Consider the following 21,202-nt stretch of genomic DNA (forward strand, 5'->3'; position numbering starts at 1 on the left):
CTATATTACACAAATTTTTTATGATAATTTTATATTTGTGATAGACCATGAAAAATATTTTTTTAGAAAATTTTTTGCATAAGAAAGAAAATAAAAGAAAAGTTGTTTAGTCATTATTTTGGATGTTGGGATAAATGAATTTATCATATTCAACTTTGGTTAGGTATTGTAACATTAAATAAACCTTGTGGAGTTCATTGAATTAGATTGCAATTAAATGAAAAATGCAATTTATTTTTTGAAATTTTACTCACTTTTGTTACATATATATTTATTTTAATTTGTCACGTTAAAATTTATTTAATATAATTTACAATTATTTAGATTAAAAAGCATATTTTATTCTCAAACTAATATTTATATCGATTTAGATTATAAAGTTTCATAATTATATTAATTTATATCATCGATCATTTCATCACGTCTTATTTGGTGAAACATCATATTAAATTTATAATTATTTGATCAATTAATTTTTAAATTTTTATGAAATCAATAATTTAGACTTTAAGCTACGATTTCATTTCGAAAATATCTCATAGCATCATTAATAGTTTACTTTATTAATTGGACATTGAAATAATATATGGCACGAGTAAAAATTGATATAGTAATCATTAACATCAATTTAAAAGTTTAATTAAAACAATTATAAATTTTACAATATGGCTTACTATTATTTGATGAACAAAGAGTACATAAATTAATTATATGTTCAAAAAATTCAAATTTGAAATTAATAAAATTATTTCTTCATACTTCTAATTGAGTAAAGCTCTAGAAGCTTAGGGATATAATTATTTTTCCCTTCTTCGTTTTTCTTTCATTTTTGTCCTATACTGATTTTTCAAATCGATGAATGTGTACATTGTTATAAGACAAGACGAAGTTTATAAAGTTGACTATGAATATAACGTTTAGGACTCTAAAGACTATTTAGTGTGAAAGAAAATGATATTAATTTTTTTGGCAAAAAGAAAAGTATTGACTTTTCCACAAAAAGAAAATTAAAAACAAGAAGAAAAAGTGTCCCCAATCTACATCTTTGAACTAAATTTCCACTCATTTTAAGTTCTATAAATTCAAATAGTCGTTCATGGGTTTAGATTGATATAAAAATGTCATTAGAACTTAGAAGTAGTGGATGGATTGTTGAGAGAGGATAACAATGCAAATAAATTTTCAAATAATTTATGAAATTAATTCGGATATGTTACTCGATAGATAAAACAAATTATAATCTAAAGAAATAATTGTTCGGTGATGGTCAAGGATATGCGATTCTTTGAAGTTTTTGTTTTGTTAATATTGCTTCTTAAGAAGTTGGTGGGGCCGACTTTTAGTTTTTTGTCGGATTGATTTTTCTTCGTCTTTGGCGAGGAGATTGGGTTTCCTTCGTCTTTAGTGACTACTAGTTTTTTTTACAGATAACCTTCAACTAGTATCTATTATTGATAAAATTTGAAATTTTGCAGTTTATTTTGTTAATTTTGAAAAGCGAGTTTTTATAATTTATATGGAATAATAATGTAGATCTCTTTAAAATGACTATTTTTTCTTATATTTAAAAAATAACTATTTAAAAGGATAAAAAGCAAACGCGGTGATTACAAAATTGTTTTAAATGACAAAACTATTAAAAATATTTACAAATTTATTCACTTTTATTATTAAAATAATGAATCCATTGCGGTTTATCATAAATAAAAAGTAAATTTTTATCATATCTGTAAATAAATATAATCATTAAAAAACATCGATTCTAATTTGATATAAACAAATCATCGTAACTAGCAAAATATTGAAACTGTTTAGAAAATATAACAAAAAAAAAACGAATTTTTCTATATTATTATTTTGTTGTTTGTTGAAAATCCATTTTCATTCATATAATTTTAGTTACAAAGTAGGATAAAGTAATGAAGCACAAAAAAAGAGAGTATTTTTCAAAAAGTGAATTAAGAGGAATATGAAGAAGTTGAGGTTTTAAAGTAAATATATATGTAAAGAACAAGTGGAGAAGGGTCACTTCTCACCAACACAACCCATCTTTTTTCTTTTCTTTTGGTACTTTGAATATCCCAACCATCATTGGGATCTATTCCAACAATTTTTTGTTCTTGAATTTGAAAGTAATAATAATTTGAACAAGGAAAGAAAAACTATTTTCTCGTGTTTTGAACACATTTTTTACGTGTGATTTAGAGGATGTCAAATTTTTTTATAATAATAATAATCTCGTCGTCGAATGAGCTAATTTAGATACCCAGAAAACAAAATGTCCTAATACTAGATATAAACAGATCAAGTAGTGTGTTAATTAATTAATACATGTGTATTAGGTAACTAAAAAACATAATCAAATAGTCTTATTAGATAACATTGGTTGATTTGACATGCAATGATAGTGATAGATAAAAATCGATTGTTAGATATTTTAAAAACAAGAAAATGCATTCAAGTGTGTATCGATTTTAACGGCTATTTTAGTTAGAATTGGCACGACATACCAAAAAAATGGATTGGATTCTAAGTATTTTATTTCAGTAGCTTTAAAAAGTTCCAATTATATGTGTATCTAAACTCTGAGGCTAACTTTAATTTGTCTAGTCTAAGTGACCACCTCTAGAACGATCGTCACTAATCTCACTTCTAATTTGACTATCTCACGCTCGTTTGTAATCTATTCAACTATCACATCAGGACATCTCATTAAAATGTGTCACATCGATACTACACCTATCGACTCTTCTAAAGTAGTGTATTGAGTTAAAAATAACGTGCTACTCGATGATTCTAAAAAAGAGCTTGCTGCATAGTGGGCACTGAGAAAAGGAATAGAGTAGAAGATAGAATATGATTTTCTTCTTTTGAAAAACAGTATGTTAGATGTAAAAATAGTGGTCCAAGAGTGTGTGTGACACTAGTTGACTATGTGAGCAAGTGAGTGAGTATAGCCCAAGCCAAGGCATATAGTTAATATGCTTTTTGCTCCAACATTCCTATGCTAATTCCCTCAACCACACCCTCTCTATCCATCACCCCCACACCCATTTTCTTTGCCATTTCCATCTCTCTTTTTATGTCCCAATCGAACTTACTAATTCTAGCTTTTAACTTGTGACTTGGATTTTTTGGTTCGACTTTGAAATGTGAGGATTACCTTTTGAAGTTTAAATGAAAAAAGAAGATTAAATCTCGATGGAGTGTGAGGTTTTTCTAATGTATGTGTGTAGTGTATATATGTTATAATGTTGTGAATGCTTATGTTTTGTATGCTTTATACTTTTAGATTAAATGATAAAGAGTTCATTGGATAAATGACCTAAGAATTAGGAAAAAAATGTCAAATGATCTGATTTTTTTTTAAAAAATAAAAATTGTTGAATGATGTCAAATTTGAGTGAAGTTGTCAAAATAAGCTCGTATGTACGTATAAAAGCAGTCTCACTCTCGCTCAATCTTCTTTTTCTCACTTACAAATCACTACTCTCTCAACCTCAGTGTCATTAGTGTCGTTATCGCTCAACCTTGGTGTCTCGCTTGATCTCGCTCTCACTCAACCTTGGTGTTTCGTTTGGTCTTTGCTCTGGCTCAACTTTGGTATCTGGCTAGGTCTCGTTGGTGTGGCTCTTGCTCAATCTTAGTGTTTCACTCGGTTTCGATGTCGTTGGGTCGTGTAGATGGTGCTAGAGAAGTCGTGTTGGAGATCTAGAGAAGTCGTACTGGAGAACTTGAAGAAGAAGCTAAAGAAAACGATATGCAATTGAAGAAGATGATGTGCAATATAAGGAAGAAGACAAGGAAAACTTAAATCAGTAAAGGAAGGACAATAGTGTAATTTCACACTGTTATCACATTTAAAAAATTGGATCATTTTACATTTTATACCTTTAAAATTAAATCAGCTTTCTATACAAATTTTTCAATAATGAATTTGGTATTCTAAAATTTACAAGTCTTCATGTAGTACTTACTCTTAGATTTTCATTTCAATTTGATATTTTTTATTTCAAAAGTTTTAATTTAGTTAGTGTAATTTAGTCAAGTATGTGAAGTGATTATTTGATGGTCCTATACTAACATTTAACTCATTTGAAGATATAGTTTGTGTTTTAGCTAATCATGTAAGTAAGAAAATCACCTTCTATGTGTTAACTTTACCAAGTGTGCATGACCAAATTGGTAAACAACTAAAGGTGACCTAATCTAATTTGGTAAACTAGGGTGGAAATCAAGGCCTATAGCTCAAAATCTCATCTCAATTATGTCGCTTGACTCGACATGGACTAATCAAATTTCATTAAATGTGTAACTTTGCTCGGTGACGTATAGTTACTTAACATCATTAATTATAGTAATTAAACTAAAAGCCCTCCTACTCAACAACCAAGTTGTCTCAGCAATTCCTATAAACAAGTGGAATTTTTTTCATACTCCAAGCACACGATCCTACTTTGCTCATAAAGTGTGTGAAACAAAACAATATTTTAATGTTAGACTTTTGAATAAGACTTTCACCTTAACTCATTCAAACATCTCATTGTAGATCTGCTAAAACTTTATGATCAATAGAGAAAAAATACAGATTTTAATTTTCGAGTGAATAAAACATAATTTAGAGACCGCTTGTAAAATTTAACTAAACCTTATAGTCCATGTTAAAACTAAGTATGTATAGTCATCTGTATTATGTGCAGTCATCGAGTATTATCAAACAGAATTGTAGTTTACTAATTTAGTAAAAATGCTTTGATCTTTATTTCAATACCTAATATTTCAAAATGAAAATGGTTTTAAGTTTAGTTCATGTGAAATATTCTTTTTTCTTTTTCTTTATTTAGTGTTTTTTTTTTTGTATTTTAGTTGTGAATTTATTAAAAAAATTTCCCACACACTTTAGAAAGTTTACTTTTTTAAGATGAAAGTTTTAGCAATGGTGGTCCTTGAGCATTATGATTCAACATCCATAGTGCATCATTCAAAAAGTTTACGTTAGTGTTTAGAATTTTAGTAGCATTATAGAATCTTTTATATGGTAGAGACAAACAAATGGCGTGTCGAAAATGATGATATTCTCGCACTTTTTTCTTGTATAAGTAAATTTGCGAAAAGCTTATTAGAGTGAAAGTTATCCCCACAAACCAACACGAATTGTTTCAGTATGTTTTTGTTCTCACTCTCTTCAAAAAACTTTTAAGAGGTTACTCAACTTAAAATTTCTCTAAGCTAAGTTTACTTAACTTTGGAGTTCATTGAGCCAACGAAAATGAATGTACACCTTTGTGAAATAGGTAGTAACTTTTCATTTTTTAACCCTATACGTTTATGTCATTAAGATGTGATGTGTGTGCAACGTTAGACTTCGTAAATTTTATTTTGTAGTACTTAATAATCTATTATGAATATTATTTTATAACCTTGGTTTTGCTACTAGTTTTATTATTTACATTCATAAAATATTTTTATTATTTTCATTAGAGTAAAACCGACTATAATAACAACATAGGAATATAATAACGGACTAAAGGAATTGGGATGTAAAACGACGTCGTTTGGGATCGAGAAAGAAGCGAGAGAAGAGAAGCTCGAGAGGCCGATTAGAGCAAACGAACGAAGCTAAAATAAAATCAAATAAGGTTTTTGAAATTCGATCTTCTACGCCGGCGATCAGCCATTTCAGAGTTGTGATAGCTCGGAGCTCAGAGAATGAAATTAGCTCCGAAAGTAATATTTCTCCTCAGAGATTCTGAGGGTTTTGCCTCAGCCCTATCCGGAGCTCTTCGCCTCAGCCCTCCTTCCACGGTCACCACGCTGTTAGCTCCATTTCCATTTCTTTCTTTTCTTTTCTTTTTTGTTTCCTTCATTGAATTTTACGTAATTAGCTAACTAACAAATCAAAATTGGCTTGATTTTATCGCAGGGATGAATGTTTCGAGTTCTCCCTCGAGGATTATGCAATCAAGGATCAGAAGGCCTCCGGGAACATCGTTCATTATCTTGATGATAAGGGAATTTATCAGGTACTTATTGCGGTTTCGGATTATATTAGTGTTGAGAAATGGTTAGAACTTTAGTTTTACGGAGAATGTTGGCTTCTATTATCCAACGTCAAATTTCTTGTTAGATCGTTTCAGCTGGTTTAGCTGTGAAAATTCGTACTCGTGTATTGTGAAGTGAAAGGCTTCGTTAGATCTCAAAGAAGGATTGATAAGAAATGTTAGGATTTTATTGTGGTAATCAAGTGTATAGAACAAGAACTAATCTTTAGATATTGGCACCAATATCATAGAGTCTGGTTGACATATTCTTTTGCTTCTAACACAACACACAAATATTTAGGAGCTAGGTTCAACTATGGATGGAGTGTGGGTTAAAGCTTAGGTGCCTGTTCAATGATGAGAACTGAGAAGAGAAATGTGTGATGACATGGTGTTCTGTTTGGGTTGGATATTAGCTTATCTACATCTTGAGATGTGAAATTTTCTTTTTAATATACCAACAAATAGATTGGATCGTCATCCTTATAAGAGGCTTTTCCTAGGCCTTTTGCATTATCCCTCAGGAAAGATCGCTCTGTTGCTGATCTTTATAGCCTTGAAATGGCATCTTGGGATTTGGGTTAGAGAAGAAACCTTAAGGAGGAGGAAGTGAGGAAGGGGTCTAGCCTATAATTTACCATTTTATCATTGTCAAGAAAGGCTCCTTTGAAGCAATATCCCTTTGTCCTTTGCCAGAAGATATCTTACGATTTACAGTCAGTCAGCCACATAAAACCTTTACTTGCATTTATAGCAGGGTTCTTTCCCAAAGAAAATACAATTTTTTATTGGGGACCTTAACAATGGAAGCATTAGTACTGCTAATGTACAACAAAGGGAGGTCCCTTGGCTCGTTACTTTGCTAAATTGGTGTTTCTTTGTCAAAGGAATGGAGAGACCGTGCCACATCTATTCATCTCCTGTCCCTTTGCCAATCCTTTTTGGAAGTTTATCCTGCCTTCAATTGCTCCCTTAGGAGGTATGATGTCTTTACTGGAGGCGGTTTTTATTGGCCACCCATTTAATAAAGAGAAGGAAGTCATTTAGATAAACTTTATGAGAGCCTTTTTTTGGTCAGTTTGGTTGGAAAGGGATCAGCACATTTTCAAGGACAAGCTACTGATTTTGTTAGTTTTTTTAGCATTTGATCTATATGGCTCCCTTTGTGTAAATTCTCCCCTTACACAACATTAGTCTTTTTTCTCTAATTGCCAAATGGAACTGCCTTTTCTGCAATTCCTTTGGCACTTTTGATGTCTTCTTTTGTAATTCCATGTTAATCAGTGAAATGAAGGCATGACAGTTTCTCATAAACAGGAAAAAAGTTAACTTTGAATGCCAAGTTCGGTTTCTTATGGGGTTAGAAGATTTCTTTCGTTTACTTATTGTCAATGGTATGGCATTTGAAATCTGGTAACATTACTTGTTTCTGTCACCTGATCTGAGTTCATGCATGGACTTAACTACAAAAGTTACTTGATGAATTATTTCTTCACCACATACTGTTTTTGCTTTATCTTCAGGTTTCAGTATTAATCTTACAAAATTACGAACCTCCAGTCTTGGCGTGTGCTTTAGATGTAGTTCTTTCACACATAGCAGGAGAACGTTCACCCTCTTCTTCTAAAGCGAAACCCACTGTGGTAGTCCCATCTGTCATTACATCCTCGAAGCTCAAGTGGGAGAGCAAAACTCTCACCAAAAATGATCGAACTGTTCTTCTGTATGGTACCGAAGTAGGTCCAGAAACAGATATTTCTCGAACGATGGGTGCCAAAGTCAAAAAACTACCATCAACTTCGCAGATCTACTACGAACAACTAGCCTGTTTATATCACTTGATTCACATCTTGAACATTCCTGCTTTTTTCGTTGTTGGACTAACAGGTCGTAGTCTTTCCAATCAAGCTGCAGGTGAAGAGATTCAGGTACTTATTCAATCACTCATTTTATAATATTAAGAATGCCATCCCCAGTAGTTTGTTACATAAAAGTTAGCCATGATACAATCCAAATTTTGAGCATGAGAAGAGTTCCTTCTTCAAAGAGGTTTAAATTTTCTTGAGGATGTTTGGTACACCAATTTTATAAATAGGTGTTAAATAACTAAACTCCATCAATTTCAATAGTATTATTCACTATCGAAGTTGGCACAATTATCAAAGAACTTCATTTTTCTCCCTCTCTTGCATACTTATCGATGAACCCCATCTTTTTCTCTTTTGTATATTTATCGAGGAACTTCAATAGTGCACCTCAAACACATACTTCCTAACTCCAACAAAACAACTCTACACCCTAAACACATGCTTTATAATTTCAACATATTAACTGTAGACTTCATATCTCAAATCAACACACTGATCACCCTTAGTGTTTGTTATACATAGATGACAGATTTATAAAACATTTGAACTCAACAGCAGTGATTTTAGAGAAAGACTTGGATTGAGTAGTGCTTCCTTCTAAAAGAGACTAGTTCTCATCATGTAGCATAGAACTGTTGGTTTTAAAATCTAAAATTTTCTTACAAATCTTTTGTGGTTTCTTGTGCAGATACTGAATGAAATGGGTGAGCTTTTAGCAAACTCCTTGCCACTCAGCTTTTCAAGAGAAGGAATTGTTTGGAATCCAAAAGAAACATCAAAAGAGGTAAAGGAACCATGGCGTGCGTTATATGGATGATGGTTTGGTCTTTTCTGCTACCTTTTATTTTAAACTCATCAGTTAGTTCATCTGGTAAACTAGGGTTATTTTTGTAATCCCATATGTCGAACATACAATTATTAAAATTTTAAATTTAGTTGGATTTCTTCTTGTTTATAATCATAGAAGAAACAAAATATGCTTGCTTAAAATATCATTTTAAATTTGTTTAATGTTAGTTTTCGTGATTTCAATTTTCCAGTGTTAGTATTTTCACTTTTAGTTAATCTTGAATTTTGTTTCTCGTGCTTGTTCATTGTTGATTTTTTTTCTAAAAAATTGCAATCTAAGATTAAACATATTCATATATTATATTTATTTGCATTATAATTATTTGGTCAATTAACAAGGGTAAATGCACTAAGATCAAACAAGTGGATTAAAATGATACTTTTTAACTATTTTGATTTTCTTAAAAATGTTACGTTTGGTTAATATATTAGGAAAATTGTATTAGATCACAAAATATTTTTAAAAAAAGTTTATAACACTTTTTTTTCTTCATATTGCAAATATGACAAAATTAGTTATATCAAACTGAAAACTATTCAGAGATTATTAAAGGGTTATCGACTTTTATATTTGTTACTTTTGTAATTTAAAAAATGTAGTGACATAAACTCTATTATTATAAGTTTTTTTTTTTTTTTTGCTATTTTTGCAAGCGTATCTAATGTCTATTTGTTATTTGTTCTTATTTGATTGATAAACTTATAAAATCACACATTTTAATATGTGCGTTTTCAAAATTTAAAAATAAATAATCTTCAATTATGGTTTTATTAGATTTAAAATTAATAAAACATACACAATATATCAACTATAGCACAAAATTAAGATGTTATTTGATTGACTTTTTAATGGTTTAAAGTTGTGTTGGTTGGTGTAAATAATAATAATAATAAAAAGAAAGTTGCATATATAACATAGTTTATATATTCAACTTCCAAGTAGATTTTGGTGTTTGTAAATTTTTGTAAATCTTTAAAAACTTTGGGGTTATTCTAAAAAAAATATTGATGAACTCTATTTCACACTTTTAAGAGTTGTGAGATTGATTGGAAAAAAAAAACTTTAAGATAAAATTAAAAGTATAGTTATTTATTGAATAACGTTTGTTTTTAGTTGGCTTAGTGTTGGTAGGTGGAAGTTAATAGATATTAATTTGGCATATTTAACTAACGTGGACATAATGTCATTCATTCCAAAAAGTTTATTTGTGGACATTCTCATTTATTGTAAAAAACGAACGAACTATTTTTCAGAAATTAAAATCGAACTATTTTTCAGAAATTAAAATCGAACTATTTTTCAAAACAAAATCGAACCATTTGCATTTGAACGTTTTGAAATGTCTCTTCACTTTTCCCGCACAAAACAATGTCACTCCCAACTTTCTTCCATCCATCTTCTTCCTCTCCGCCAGTTCAATTCCGATCAAAACTCCGTTCAGTGCTCCGATTTTCATGAACTCTCACCTCTAACCTCCGAAACCTCTCAAACTCATTGCGCTTTGTAATTTTATCAACCTACAATGGCTTCCAAGGACCCCGAGGAGACCGCCAACACGGCCACTGAGGAAGAAAGTTTGGCATTCAAGAAGAAACGGGCACGGCGCGTGAGCTTTGCTGATCGCGAGATCACTTCAGTGCATATCTTTAAGAGAGACGAGGACTACGAGACGCCTCCCGAGCCCCAAACCACTCCCGAAGCTGCTCTTCCGGACAACGAGGTCCTAGGGTTCTTCAGGGACTTGGCTGATAGCGACGATTCCCGTGAATCTTCACCTAATTTGGATGATGACGTTCTTGGGCAGCGGAAATCATTTCTGAGACCGCTTGGATCGCCGTCACCAGGGAGTATTTCTGCCGGCTCTGCAACTTCCAATGATGGTATGTTATTCTGTTTCTTTATCTCTTTGTTTTATCTAGCATTTTGTTTGTTGGGTTCTGATATTTGAGGGTTTTCGATGAAGAAGTCAGGATTTTAGTTGCTCTAAAATATCCACTCACTTCACTATTGCAGAAGAAAATTTTTTCGGGCCTGTATCAGCGAGTTTCATTAGACCTATGCGGTTGTCTGATTCTGCTGCCTCTGATGACAATCATGATGTCACAATGGATTCAACAGCATTTTCAATGCATTTTCGTAGCCTTGCTGAATCAGACTCGGGGAGGGATCTCAAAACTCCTACGGCAATTCGGTCTGGATTTGAAGATAGAACGCTAACCCAGAGTACCGTGCGTACTAACCCTGACAGTTTTATGACATTAACGATGGCTGACAAAATGATTTCTCCATCTTCACAATCTGGTGATGTGGTAAGAAGTAAAGATTCTAATGCAATGAGTATCGTGGGAGAGAACTCAGAGAAATATGAATATGGGAGATTATCTCCCTCTTTAGATGCACTTTTGACCGAAGGAAGCAGGGATCTCTATGCTGTTTCGGTGGATGAAAAATTGTCCGAACAGATTGAAACTCGTGAAGTTGATCAGACTGGACAAGGCAACTATGATGAGGAGATTTCTGAGAAAACTGAAATGGTAGATGTTCGCATGATATTTTATTTTTCTTTGATATATTTTTGCTTGCCAGACTTACCTTACTGTTATCCAAGGATTGGTGTCACAATTTAATTATTAGTTTTTGTTTGGTCTAGACTGGTGATTATACTTTTAGCAATTGTCCATACAAAGGACAGCCTCAACTTATGGAGTTGTAAAATCACTTTTAGCTCAATCGTTATCCTGTCATTTGTTACCGGAGTCTTCGCCTTGGCAATATTACTGGGTCTTATGTGGTTGGCAGTCGGCATATTACTCTTAACTGCCTCTTGTGTCACGTTCTGTTGGCAATGCAATTTTATGCTTCCTGACTCGAATACATAATTTTTTTACTGTAATTTAAATTTTTCCATGCGTTTTGCTGGTGTTGCACAAGTATGGTTGAATATATTTGTTCATTCTTTTCCCAGGGAAGCAAAAAATACTTCAAACATGGAGGTGAGGAAAGTAATAGCCGCACACCCCATAAAGCTTTTCAATCCAATGGTTTGTTACAAAGAAATTTCTCAGATGGGTGGGATAAGGAAGATGTTCTGATGGATAAGAGGCATGAGACACCAAGAAGCATTGATTATAATCTGAAAGATATATCTCCGCTAAAGAGACTCTTATCTGCTGAGCAGAAAGTATCTTTGTCTACTTTTAATTCCCCTTCATTTTCTGCTCTTGTGACTCCTATCTCAAAGCTGTCAAATTATAAATTGAGTACAGGGAGCATGAAGTTTGGCAAGATTCTGTTGTCCAAGCAGATAAGTATTTCCAAGTTCAGGCTTCCTGAATCTTCTCCACATGTTTCAAGTAATGGAGAAGGAAAGGACAGATTGAAATCCAGACCATCCAGTTACTCTTCTCTAGTTAACTTGAGTGGTCAAGCTGATCGTAGCAAAGATCCTGCACACAACAAATACATAGACATTCCTGTTGTCCGTTTAGAAGAACAACTTACTAGATCCCATGGAAACAACAGTGAATTTAAAAGTTCATTTAGCACTTCTGGTAGTGGATTCAAGACTACAAAAGATTTTCCTAGGCTGAGCCAAAGTGAAGAGCCAAAAGGTTTAATTGAGGCTGGAGAAACACCAGACCATATGGATGTGGCTAACTTTTCCGACAATCAACCCAGTGAGCAAGTTACAGAAGCCAAGTCACCTGTTCAAGCTGCCTGGACTGAGAACAAAGATCTTATGCCACATATCTTGATGTCAGAAGATCCTTTATTGAGGTCATCTACTAGTACTGAAATTGATGATCTGACAAACATTAGAGCCGATGGCAGAGAACAAAATAATTCAACTAGTATGCATGATACAATTGTTTCATCTCCTTCCAAAAGTTTAGATGTGAGGTTATCAGGAGCCACTGAATGTTCAACTCGTTGCTTGGGTGAACTGAATCAGCGTAACCAGCAAGTCAAGCATGTTAGTGATTGTCTGACTCAAGGTGGAGCTGCACCTGCACCTACTAGCAATACCAGACCCAGTCCTTTGAATCTGATTGCTGACAACTTAAGATCATTGCAGTCCAAAATTGGAACTGTGTCAACTTCACCACTTCTTAAAGGTTTGTCCTTGGTAGATGGGGATGATAATGGAGTTAACCTTTCAAATCTTCACAATAATTCGGAAACCTTCAGCAACTTGCAACGTTCTTCGAGAAATGGGAACATTGTGAATTCTCATTTGGAAAGTCCTGCTAAGACCTCCAAGCTTGGTGCTTTTTCACCACAGTTTCAGAAGGCCTGGACAAGTGGACTATCCATTATGCAGGTTGTATTCTCTTTCCTTTTCCTAAGCAAATAAATAACATTGGAAATTTTTTATGTAAACAATGTCAGCTCTATCCCCCAGATTGAGTAAAACCCTCATTTGAAAGTTATCTTATCTGCAGTCAACTTTTTACTGAAATCTAATGCTCTCAGAAATCATTGTTAACCAATTTTTTAGTTGATACAATTAATTAATTGTTGTCTTTAATGATGCTATTGGCTGTTCTGTGAAAGTTTTGAAAGTTAATATTAAGTTTGCTTGTTTTTTTATTTAAATTTTAGAGTCCCTTTACTGGAATATCGAACTACAGTCCCAGAAGGATAATTTCAACCCAGACATCATCAGGCAAGAAAGAGTCTATGGTTGCTATCTCTTGTGAGTCGTCTCTGAGTCCCATCAAGAATGAACAGTCTCAGAGTTCTGCAAGAAAAAGGCCATTTCAAAGTCCCTTCAGGAATGATCCTTTTAATGAAACAAATGATGATGGGATGTTTATGAGAAAGGTTATGGCTTCTCCAACATCCAACTTGAGTGGAAATATTAATCAGGATAATGATCAAGAAAGCTGTGTATTGGTGAGTTCTTCAAGTAAGGGCAATCACAGCCATTCTGGGAGCAAAAGAAGAAACATTGACCCGATGCCTCTTGATAGGGATCATGATGACAATGAAATAATAGTAAGAATTCGACAAAACCTAAAACTTAATCATAATGGAAGTTGTGATGTAGACTCTTTGGTAGAAGAGTTCAATCAAATGAGCGATGGAAACAAGAGGATCGAGGACAATAGAAATCAAGCATTTATGCATTGGACGGATGTAAGTTGATTGTTTGTCTTTTTTCTCACTGAAAGCTTGATTTCTTACCTTGAACAAAAAAGATTACTTGTTCGCTTACCATATTTGATGACAGGAGCCAGAGCGATTTATTCTTCTTTTTGTGTCAAGTTCACTAATTGTTTAACTTGCATTATTATGTTGCAGATGTCCAGAAAAATTTTAGCAGAGATAAAAGATTTGCTACCCCCATCAATCAACAAACTGAACTCAAAAGCAGTACATTTCCCCTCATTTCTTCCTTTTTGCTTTCTCTCCTTCTCTCTCCCTCTCTTCATTTACATGTTAAATTGTGTTCGGTAATGTTGTAATCTTCATGAATCATTACCCTAACTGATTCTGATATTTTGTTATTTCTTTTTCTTTTTCTTTCTTGTGTAGATAGAGAAGCTTGAAGATACTTTGGTTCACCTTTTGAAGGTTAAAAAATATGAATTGCTGTGTTCTGAAATCCAATCTCAGGTTTTGAATATTGAAACAAGCTCATATTTTGATATGCTATTATATCATAACAACTGTCCACTTGTGGAAGTTTTGGCATATTAACATTGACATTGTTTTATATGTAGAAAGTAACCGAAAATCTTGGAGGAATGCATAAAAGGTGACTTGAGAAGTACATTTTCCTGTATAAATCAGTTATTATTTGAATTCCTCACACTCTCAAGAATTGGTCAAATAACTGTTTTCCACATTGATACTCATGAATTGAACTATCACAGAGTTGAGGAAGCGAGGCCGTTGTTGTATAAAGTAGCATATCAGAAGGCAAAGCTTCAATTGGAGTTTGTAAAGCGTGATTGGTATCTGGTACTGTATTTTCTGGTGATTTTAGTTTTTAAATTATGAATAACGTTTAACCTTTGTGCACACTTCCATGCAGAATAGAGCAAAATCATTGAGCTCTTATATTGAGAATTTGCAAATGTTGAAGTTGAATTATGATCGCCTAACAGATTGTGGTTCAAAGAGCAGTCATGTTGATGATGGAAATGGACTTTCGTGCCCAATTGATTCTGAGGTCAGGCATGGGGTTTTTAATCATAATTCCTTTTATTTGGCTGGAGATCCTATTGATTGAACCACTGTGATAGGAGTTTCTTGGTCTCACCATTGGGCGATACCTTCTTGACTTTGTGTTATGTTGTGTATACACTTAACTTGTATCCTTGGTATTCTATCTCTAGTTGTCACTCTCAGTTTCGTGTTTTTATGTGGTTCATGCACTTGACTATGAAATAATTGAGTGTATGGTGTACAGATGAATTTTCTGGGATGCTGGTCGAAGGTTCATAATATTGCAATATTTCAGTTTTTGAGTAGACTATTGAATGAAAAATGAGCAGTTGCTTACTTGTCTGCAAAATATGGGAGCATAATATTGGCATTTTATACTACCAGTAAATTAGTTTTTTAATGTTCAGGAATTCTCTCTAAGCACTCTTGTTGATTGTTAAGAGAAATATCAACTATGTAATTTTATTAGAATTATGTTCTCAATGATCGTTCCAGATATTTATATGTTTCTGTGTGAACACATATTTGTGTATACCTGTTCAATAAATTTGTATGGCAATTTTTTGGTGAATAATACAAGTGAATGTGTTTGGTGTAGGCGTATTGTGAAAGAGCTAACACAATAAAGCATGAATCTGTAACTCTGGATGCAAAGATAAAGGCACTAAGCAAATATTTTTCAACATACTGTAAGTTGAAAGGAATGACCAGTTCAGTTGACATCCTTGGATCAGTTATTGATCATCTAAGGAAGAGAAAGCTCTGCAGGTCTATTTATCAGGATTTGCAGGTTTCTACGTTCACTAATTTTCTATTTGACTTAAGATTATAATTTCTTGAATGTCTGATACAGTTTTTTGAACATTATATGTACTTTTTCAGATGTGGAAGGTAGATGACTTTGAGAAAAAAAATGATCACTACACCATACTTCTCAACTACCTTGGTTATGCCTACCAAAGGTTGGATTTTTTTTTCCTTTCTGTTTTCTGTGTTCATTTATGAGCAATTAATGATGGGTGAAATCTCCGCTAAACTCTGTATTTGTTCATTGGGATTCTAACTAGGATTACAATTAAAGCCAATCCATTCCCGAGTGTAACCATCTTAAATACATTGAATGATACTCATATTGCGAAGGTACAAAATGATTTTTTAACAGCCTTCTACTTATTATCTTCCATTCTGTTATACTTTGTTTTTCTCCACCAGAATTTTCCAGAAATGAATGCTGGCAGTGCATTTTCTTTTGTGTTAAATGTTGAGAGGACGAGGAGGTGTATTGCCTCCAGGCACTTCTCCAAAGAAACTCAAGTGAGTTAATTCATCCTGCTTGACTATTCTCTCTCTCCATGACTCACTCCCACCTTTTTCGCTTACTTTTGTGTATCCGTAACTACTGTCTCTATTTGAGCCGAGCTCAGTTGTGTGAGCCTGGAACCCGAATGGGGGCATTAAGGTGGTTGGAGGTTGGTCCGGTCCACAACTTCAGTCTCTATTTGAAATGTTTTCTGGTCCCATCAGTTTCATTTTCACTAAAATAACGAAGCTTCTTTCAATTTGAAAACAATGGTGAATTTCAATGTAACTTTCTTGTTTCTTGTTTCTTCTTTTTTTTCCTTTTCCCTTTATTTAAAAAAAGAAGAATGTACCTGGCAATTGATTTACTGATTCTTATCCGGAGTATATATGCTATAATCTTTACCATGTCAACATCTTGACAGTTTAGATTGCAAACTACACTGTTTGCAATGCTTTAATTCTCTCTTTACTATGCAGATGATGAGTTCTCTTCTACACAACCTGCTAGATGTGATTGAGGAAATGCAGATTGCTCAGATAGAGATTTCAAATCTCGTCCTAATAAAATTTTACTCACCTTCAGGTCATTAATATTTTTGTTTTTACTTTTGACCATGCATGATAATGCTTTGCTCGTACATGATTACCCACGTGCATGATCTTCACTAGTTAGTATTTTTTCCAACAATGTTTCATTTTGAAACACCACTCCCAAAACCCTTCCCAGAAACAGTGTTAAGAAGGAATCAAAGAGTCTTCCATGATAAGTCCCTTGCTGTTTGGATTGTCTTGAAATCGATCACAGAAATGCCTCCTCCTAGTGCACCCTCACAATTTTTTTTGGAAACTGCAACATTCAAGACCTCAACTTAAATTGGAGAGCTTTTATTTTTCCAGCTTGATTCTGTTTGTGTTTCGCAACTGTTCTGCTTTTTGTGATATCTTAACATGATGAGGTTGCTGAGAAGATGTCAACCTAGTTGAGATGTCTGGTTGTAACTTTTGATCCCTAGTACTTTTGTTAGCTCTTGTACAATCCTCTTGTACTTTGAGCTTCTGTCTCATTTTGAACTATTAATGAAGAGACTTGTTTCTGTTTTTTTTTTTTTTAAGTGTTAATGTATTTTGAACGTGTGCAGTTTCCTAACTTTTTATGCACTTATTGGTGATGTCTGCTTATTTTTTATCCTCAAATTGACCTCGACCAACATGAATGATCTGTGGATGTTTCACAACCCCAGATTTTTTTTCCCTTGTGAGAGCTTAAAAACCAACTTCCCTTTTGCTGTTCTAATCTTTGCAGACGAGCAGCTTGATTTGCAACTTAGTTTCATTAACTTCCAAAGTGGCTGGAAGGTAAATCTGGTTCTGGACATATCAGATTTGAGTCGGTAAGCCACAGTTTAGCCTTTCTATATTTATATTGTCTTGTTCGTCTGAGTGACCTAGTGTATAACTATCAAATTCTGTTACTTATTACGGATTCTTTTTTTATATAATTCTTATTGTCGTTGGGCATGCAATATTTATACTTTTCAGTTGCCAATAGTAATTCTCCATTTCAATTTTGTACGTGATTGTAACCTAGAGAGCTTATGATGTCCATTCATTACATAAAATTTTATGACTGGAGTTGGATGAATCATAAATGTGATTTACACAGCAATTTTAACATAATCGTATTGATTAATTGCTTGATCTCTTGGCAGAGGGATTTACCCTTCTGAAGTTCTTCCACATAAGGTTGAATCTCCTGCTTCAACTCAGTACGCACTCTCAGAGTCGATGTTAAATGGCATTAGAACTGCAGTTGAGAATTTAGATCCTGGGTATTCGAGGATTTTAAGAGTTTGTAGATGTGTTTCGGAAGCTGTCCAAGGCTCATCTAGTCGACAATAGCATTTTCTCATTTGTCTGCATGTTAGCTGGCAGTTCCAACATGATTGTAAAATCTAGTCTTATTAGCGGTCAGGTATTTTTCCCTCGAAAATACGCGGAGGAATTGTAATTTTGACTAACCTGTTGAACGAATTTCTTTATGATGTCTTTAAGGTAACTGAAGCTTGTTAATTTTACAAAATACATCTAAACTATAAGCAAGCTCGATGATGATAATTACTGAGATTAACCAATCTTGGTTTCATGACTTGGATCTCTTTCGTTTTCTGTTATGAGGGTCTCATCTAAAAGTTGAAGGCCACCTATGGATGTTGGAATAATGAACTGCAGGAGGATCAAGTTAAAGGCTTAAAGCTACCAGTGCACAGACTTCATCAAACATCATCATTCAAAATTAGGTAATATCCCACGGACTCTTAAAGTGTAGTGTAAAGATAGAGTAAGTTGGCCTGTTAGGTCATGGAGTTCAGCAGCTGACTCAAAATCCTAGGATCTTATTGCTTAATTTCTTTATTGTCCGTTGGATTTTAGCATGACCCAAAAGCATTATTTTTCTGATCATAATATAAAAAATTCTCGAGTTGGATTTATGCGTTTTATTTTCTTGCCAAGCCACTCTACTGTGTTACATGAGTTTCAAATTTGACATTTTTACATGAACATAAAGTTGTTTAACATGGGGGGATCTGCTTGGATCAACATCTTTCTTTTAATATTATAGTCTTTATCATGCCATGAATTAAAGGAGGCCAGCAAGGAGTGGTCCAGTGTGTATTGTAACTTCACGTGGCATTATAAGGGTGCAAGTGATAATTATTGGGAGGGAAAATGGAGAAGAGGCAGGACTAGTGTGTTGCTGACCTCATGTGCTGGGATTGGATGCTATGCCATTTGTCAATTGTAGAGAAAAATGACATATATTCTTCTACATTTCTATTTTACTTGTACAATATTATACGAAAGATAGGTTTAAAGGAAAAAAATCATTAGTTCTACTTTGGCTCTTATAACATGTGTTCTATACAAGTCTGTAGTTCGTTTTTCATAATGATTTACTCTCTATTTCTTAAAAAACTTACGTCAAAAGATTGTTTCAATTACCTTTAATAGGATTTTGAGTTTTTTTTAATTGTCTATATTTTGTTTTTTAAATAGAATTTTTTTAAAAGACTCATCAACACAGTCATTATATTTTTTTTAGTAGGAGTTAAATAGTTAGTTATACTATTACGAGGACCAAAATGTTGTAAGAGCCAAAGTCTAGGAATTAAGAGTATTTTATTATTATTATTTATTATTATTTCTTAGTAAAAAGTGCAATTGATTTAATGTTCCTATTTGGGATTGGAATTTATTATTCTTGTACTTTGTCATAAAGAAGGAGAAAAAAAACTTTTTTTTTTCTTTGGAAAGCTACAGAAATTCAGTCAGTTTTAGGTTAGGATTGGGGGAAGAGGATTTCTTGTGATTTTGAAATTCCCGAAGCCATGTTTTTATGGCAAATGGGTATTATGTTATGGCCAACGTTTTTCTTGCGAACAACAAAATCTAGACTACTTTAGATCAAAACTAGCAAACTGAAAGTGACCTAATTTCTTGATGTAGATGTTCTCTTATGTCAAATAGTTTAGAGCCTGTTGTAGTATTATTATAAGTTATAACAAAGACAAGTAGGATTTTGTCTGTATGTAAAATCCGTAGAGGATGAAACCAATAGTTTTTTGAAAGGATAAACTTTTATAGCTCCACATGAACTCATAAACAGTGAAAATGTCATTCAATTTATAGCATAGAATCTCTGTTATATTCCATCACTAATTACAAAAAGGAGTTGATTATGAAGTTTACTTGAAAACTTTATGCTTTCTTAAATAGGTTATGAATTTTAAGTATTTATGAGATTCGTTGTTGAATTCTCTGTTATCATTTAACATTTTTACTGTTCATTTGACTTTTGTATGGTATTGTTTAAATATCGATAGATGTTTCAATATCAATATACCTAATTGGTTGATTAATGAAAAATATCTTTGGATGCAGGTAAACAATAATGTTGAAGAGAAAAAGTAGAGGAAGAGGAGGAAGAGAAAGCACTTTTGCACACTTTTTGGGTTGGTGGGGTTGAATGGCTTTGATTGTTGAATCTTTGATGTCTTTTCTTCATTTGCCAAGTAGTAGGCCCTTTGATTCCTTCATATTAACAATATGTCTCTCTCTTTCTCTCTCCCCCTCTCTTTGAGCTTTGAAAATTGAAGATTATAGCATAGCATCTAAAGAAACAGGGCTGTTTTTTAATCAATTGGTTTCTCATTTGTCTTCTTTTTTTTTCTGTTCAATTTGTTGTCTTCCTTCCAAACATGATCTGATAAGAGTGGCTTTCCAAGTGGGATTTTACTGTTTGTTGTAAAGTTTGAATAATCTTTTCAAAATCTATGCGATTGAGAGACATGAAGATGTAGACATTTTTTTCTTTTTCATTTTTACGCTCATTTAGTTATGGACATGTTTGCGAGTCATTTTAAATTACTAAAAATCAAAACCTCTTTTGCTTTTGTATCTCTATCTTTCAATATGACACTTTTGGAAATGATTTTAAATAGTTAAAAATTGCTAGTTAGGTTTAAAAGCTCTCTCCAAGTTTTTTCTCTCTCTAATGACTTCTAAACATTACAAGAGTATTTTTAACTGTTGTCAATTTATTTTGTTTGATTAAAGACGTGTTCAAAGTTGAAGAATATAGCTCAATTAATATCAAATAAGCCATCATTAAATTTCTTCAATTTTATTATATCTAAAAAAGAAGCCATTTTTGTGTTCTGGTGCTTTGAGGTTAGGTTGGGGTGTTTTCATTTCATAGCTTAAGTTTTGACATTTCTCTGATTTGACTTTTCATTAAATGCTTTGGTTACTTTTCAATTTCCTTTGGACATTAAATTTAGGGTCCAATTAACGAAATTGTAAAATTGTGAGTCACATTCAACTAAATATATATATATATATATATATTATAATTGACAAATATTTGGTATTTACAGCCTGTTCAAATAATAATAAAGTAAGTAAGTATT

General features: G+C 33.0%; 2 protein-coding genes across 4 annotated transcripts; both read left to right on the plus strand.

Moving 5' to 3' along the window:
* Positions 1 to 5,531: 5,531 nt before the first annotated feature.
* LOC101217042 (hypothetical protein) lies at positions 5,532 to 8,941 on the plus strand. The gene is made up of 4 exons (XM_004144512.3): positions 5,532 to 5,816; positions 5,924 to 6,023; positions 7,565 to 7,969; positions 8,598 to 8,941. The coding sequence occupies exons 1-4, from the start codon at positions 5,710 to 5,712 to the stop codon at positions 8,724 to 8,726; spliced, it is 741 nt and encodes a 246-aa protein (XP_004144560.1). The 5' UTR covers positions 5,532 to 5,709; the 3' UTR covers positions 8,727 to 8,941.
* A 1,153-nt stretch (positions 8,942 to 10,094) lies between these two features.
* On the plus strand, positions 10,095 to 20,533 carry LOC101212645. 3 transcript variants are annotated; one of them, XM_031888816.1, is made up of 18 exons: positions 10,095 to 10,639; positions 10,773 to 11,293; positions 11,725 to 13,080; positions 13,362 to 13,898; positions 14,064 to 14,135; positions 14,298 to 14,378; positions 14,486 to 14,520; positions 14,639 to 14,726; positions 14,800 to 14,937; positions 15,532 to 15,723; positions 15,816 to 15,895; positions 16,001 to 16,073; positions 16,146 to 16,247; positions 16,713 to 16,818; positions 17,539 to 17,626; positions 17,945 to 18,207; positions 18,411 to 18,532; positions 20,175 to 20,533. In XM_031888816.1, exons 1-16 carry the CDS (start codon positions 10,282 to 10,284, stop codon positions 18,132 to 18,134), a joined length of 4,017 nt encoding a protein of 1,338 aa, XP_031744676.1. In that variant the 5' UTR covers positions 10,095 to 10,281; the 3' UTR covers positions 18,135 to 18,207; positions 18,411 to 18,532; positions 20,175 to 20,533. The 3 variants fall into 3 exon arrangements, with proteins under 3 accessions (XP_031744676.1, XP_031744677.1, XP_004144623.1); XM_004144575.3 differs by having other exon boundaries at positions 10,096 to 10,639; positions 17,945 to 18,532; positions 20,175 to 20,455; XM_031888817.1 differs by lacking the exons at positions 16,001 to 16,073; positions 17,539 to 17,626; positions 17,945 to 18,207; positions 18,411 to 18,532; positions 20,175 to 20,533.
* The last annotated feature ends 669 nt before the right edge of the window (positions 20,534 to 21,202 follow it).

Source organism: Cucumis sativus, chromosome 7, assembly GCF_000004075.3.
Source record: "Cucumis sativus cultivar 9930 chromosome 7, Cucumber_9930_V3, whole genome shotgun sequence".
Classification (NCBI taxonomy): Eukaryota; Viridiplantae; Streptophyta; class Magnoliopsida; order Cucurbitales; family Cucurbitaceae; genus Cucumis; species Cucumis sativus.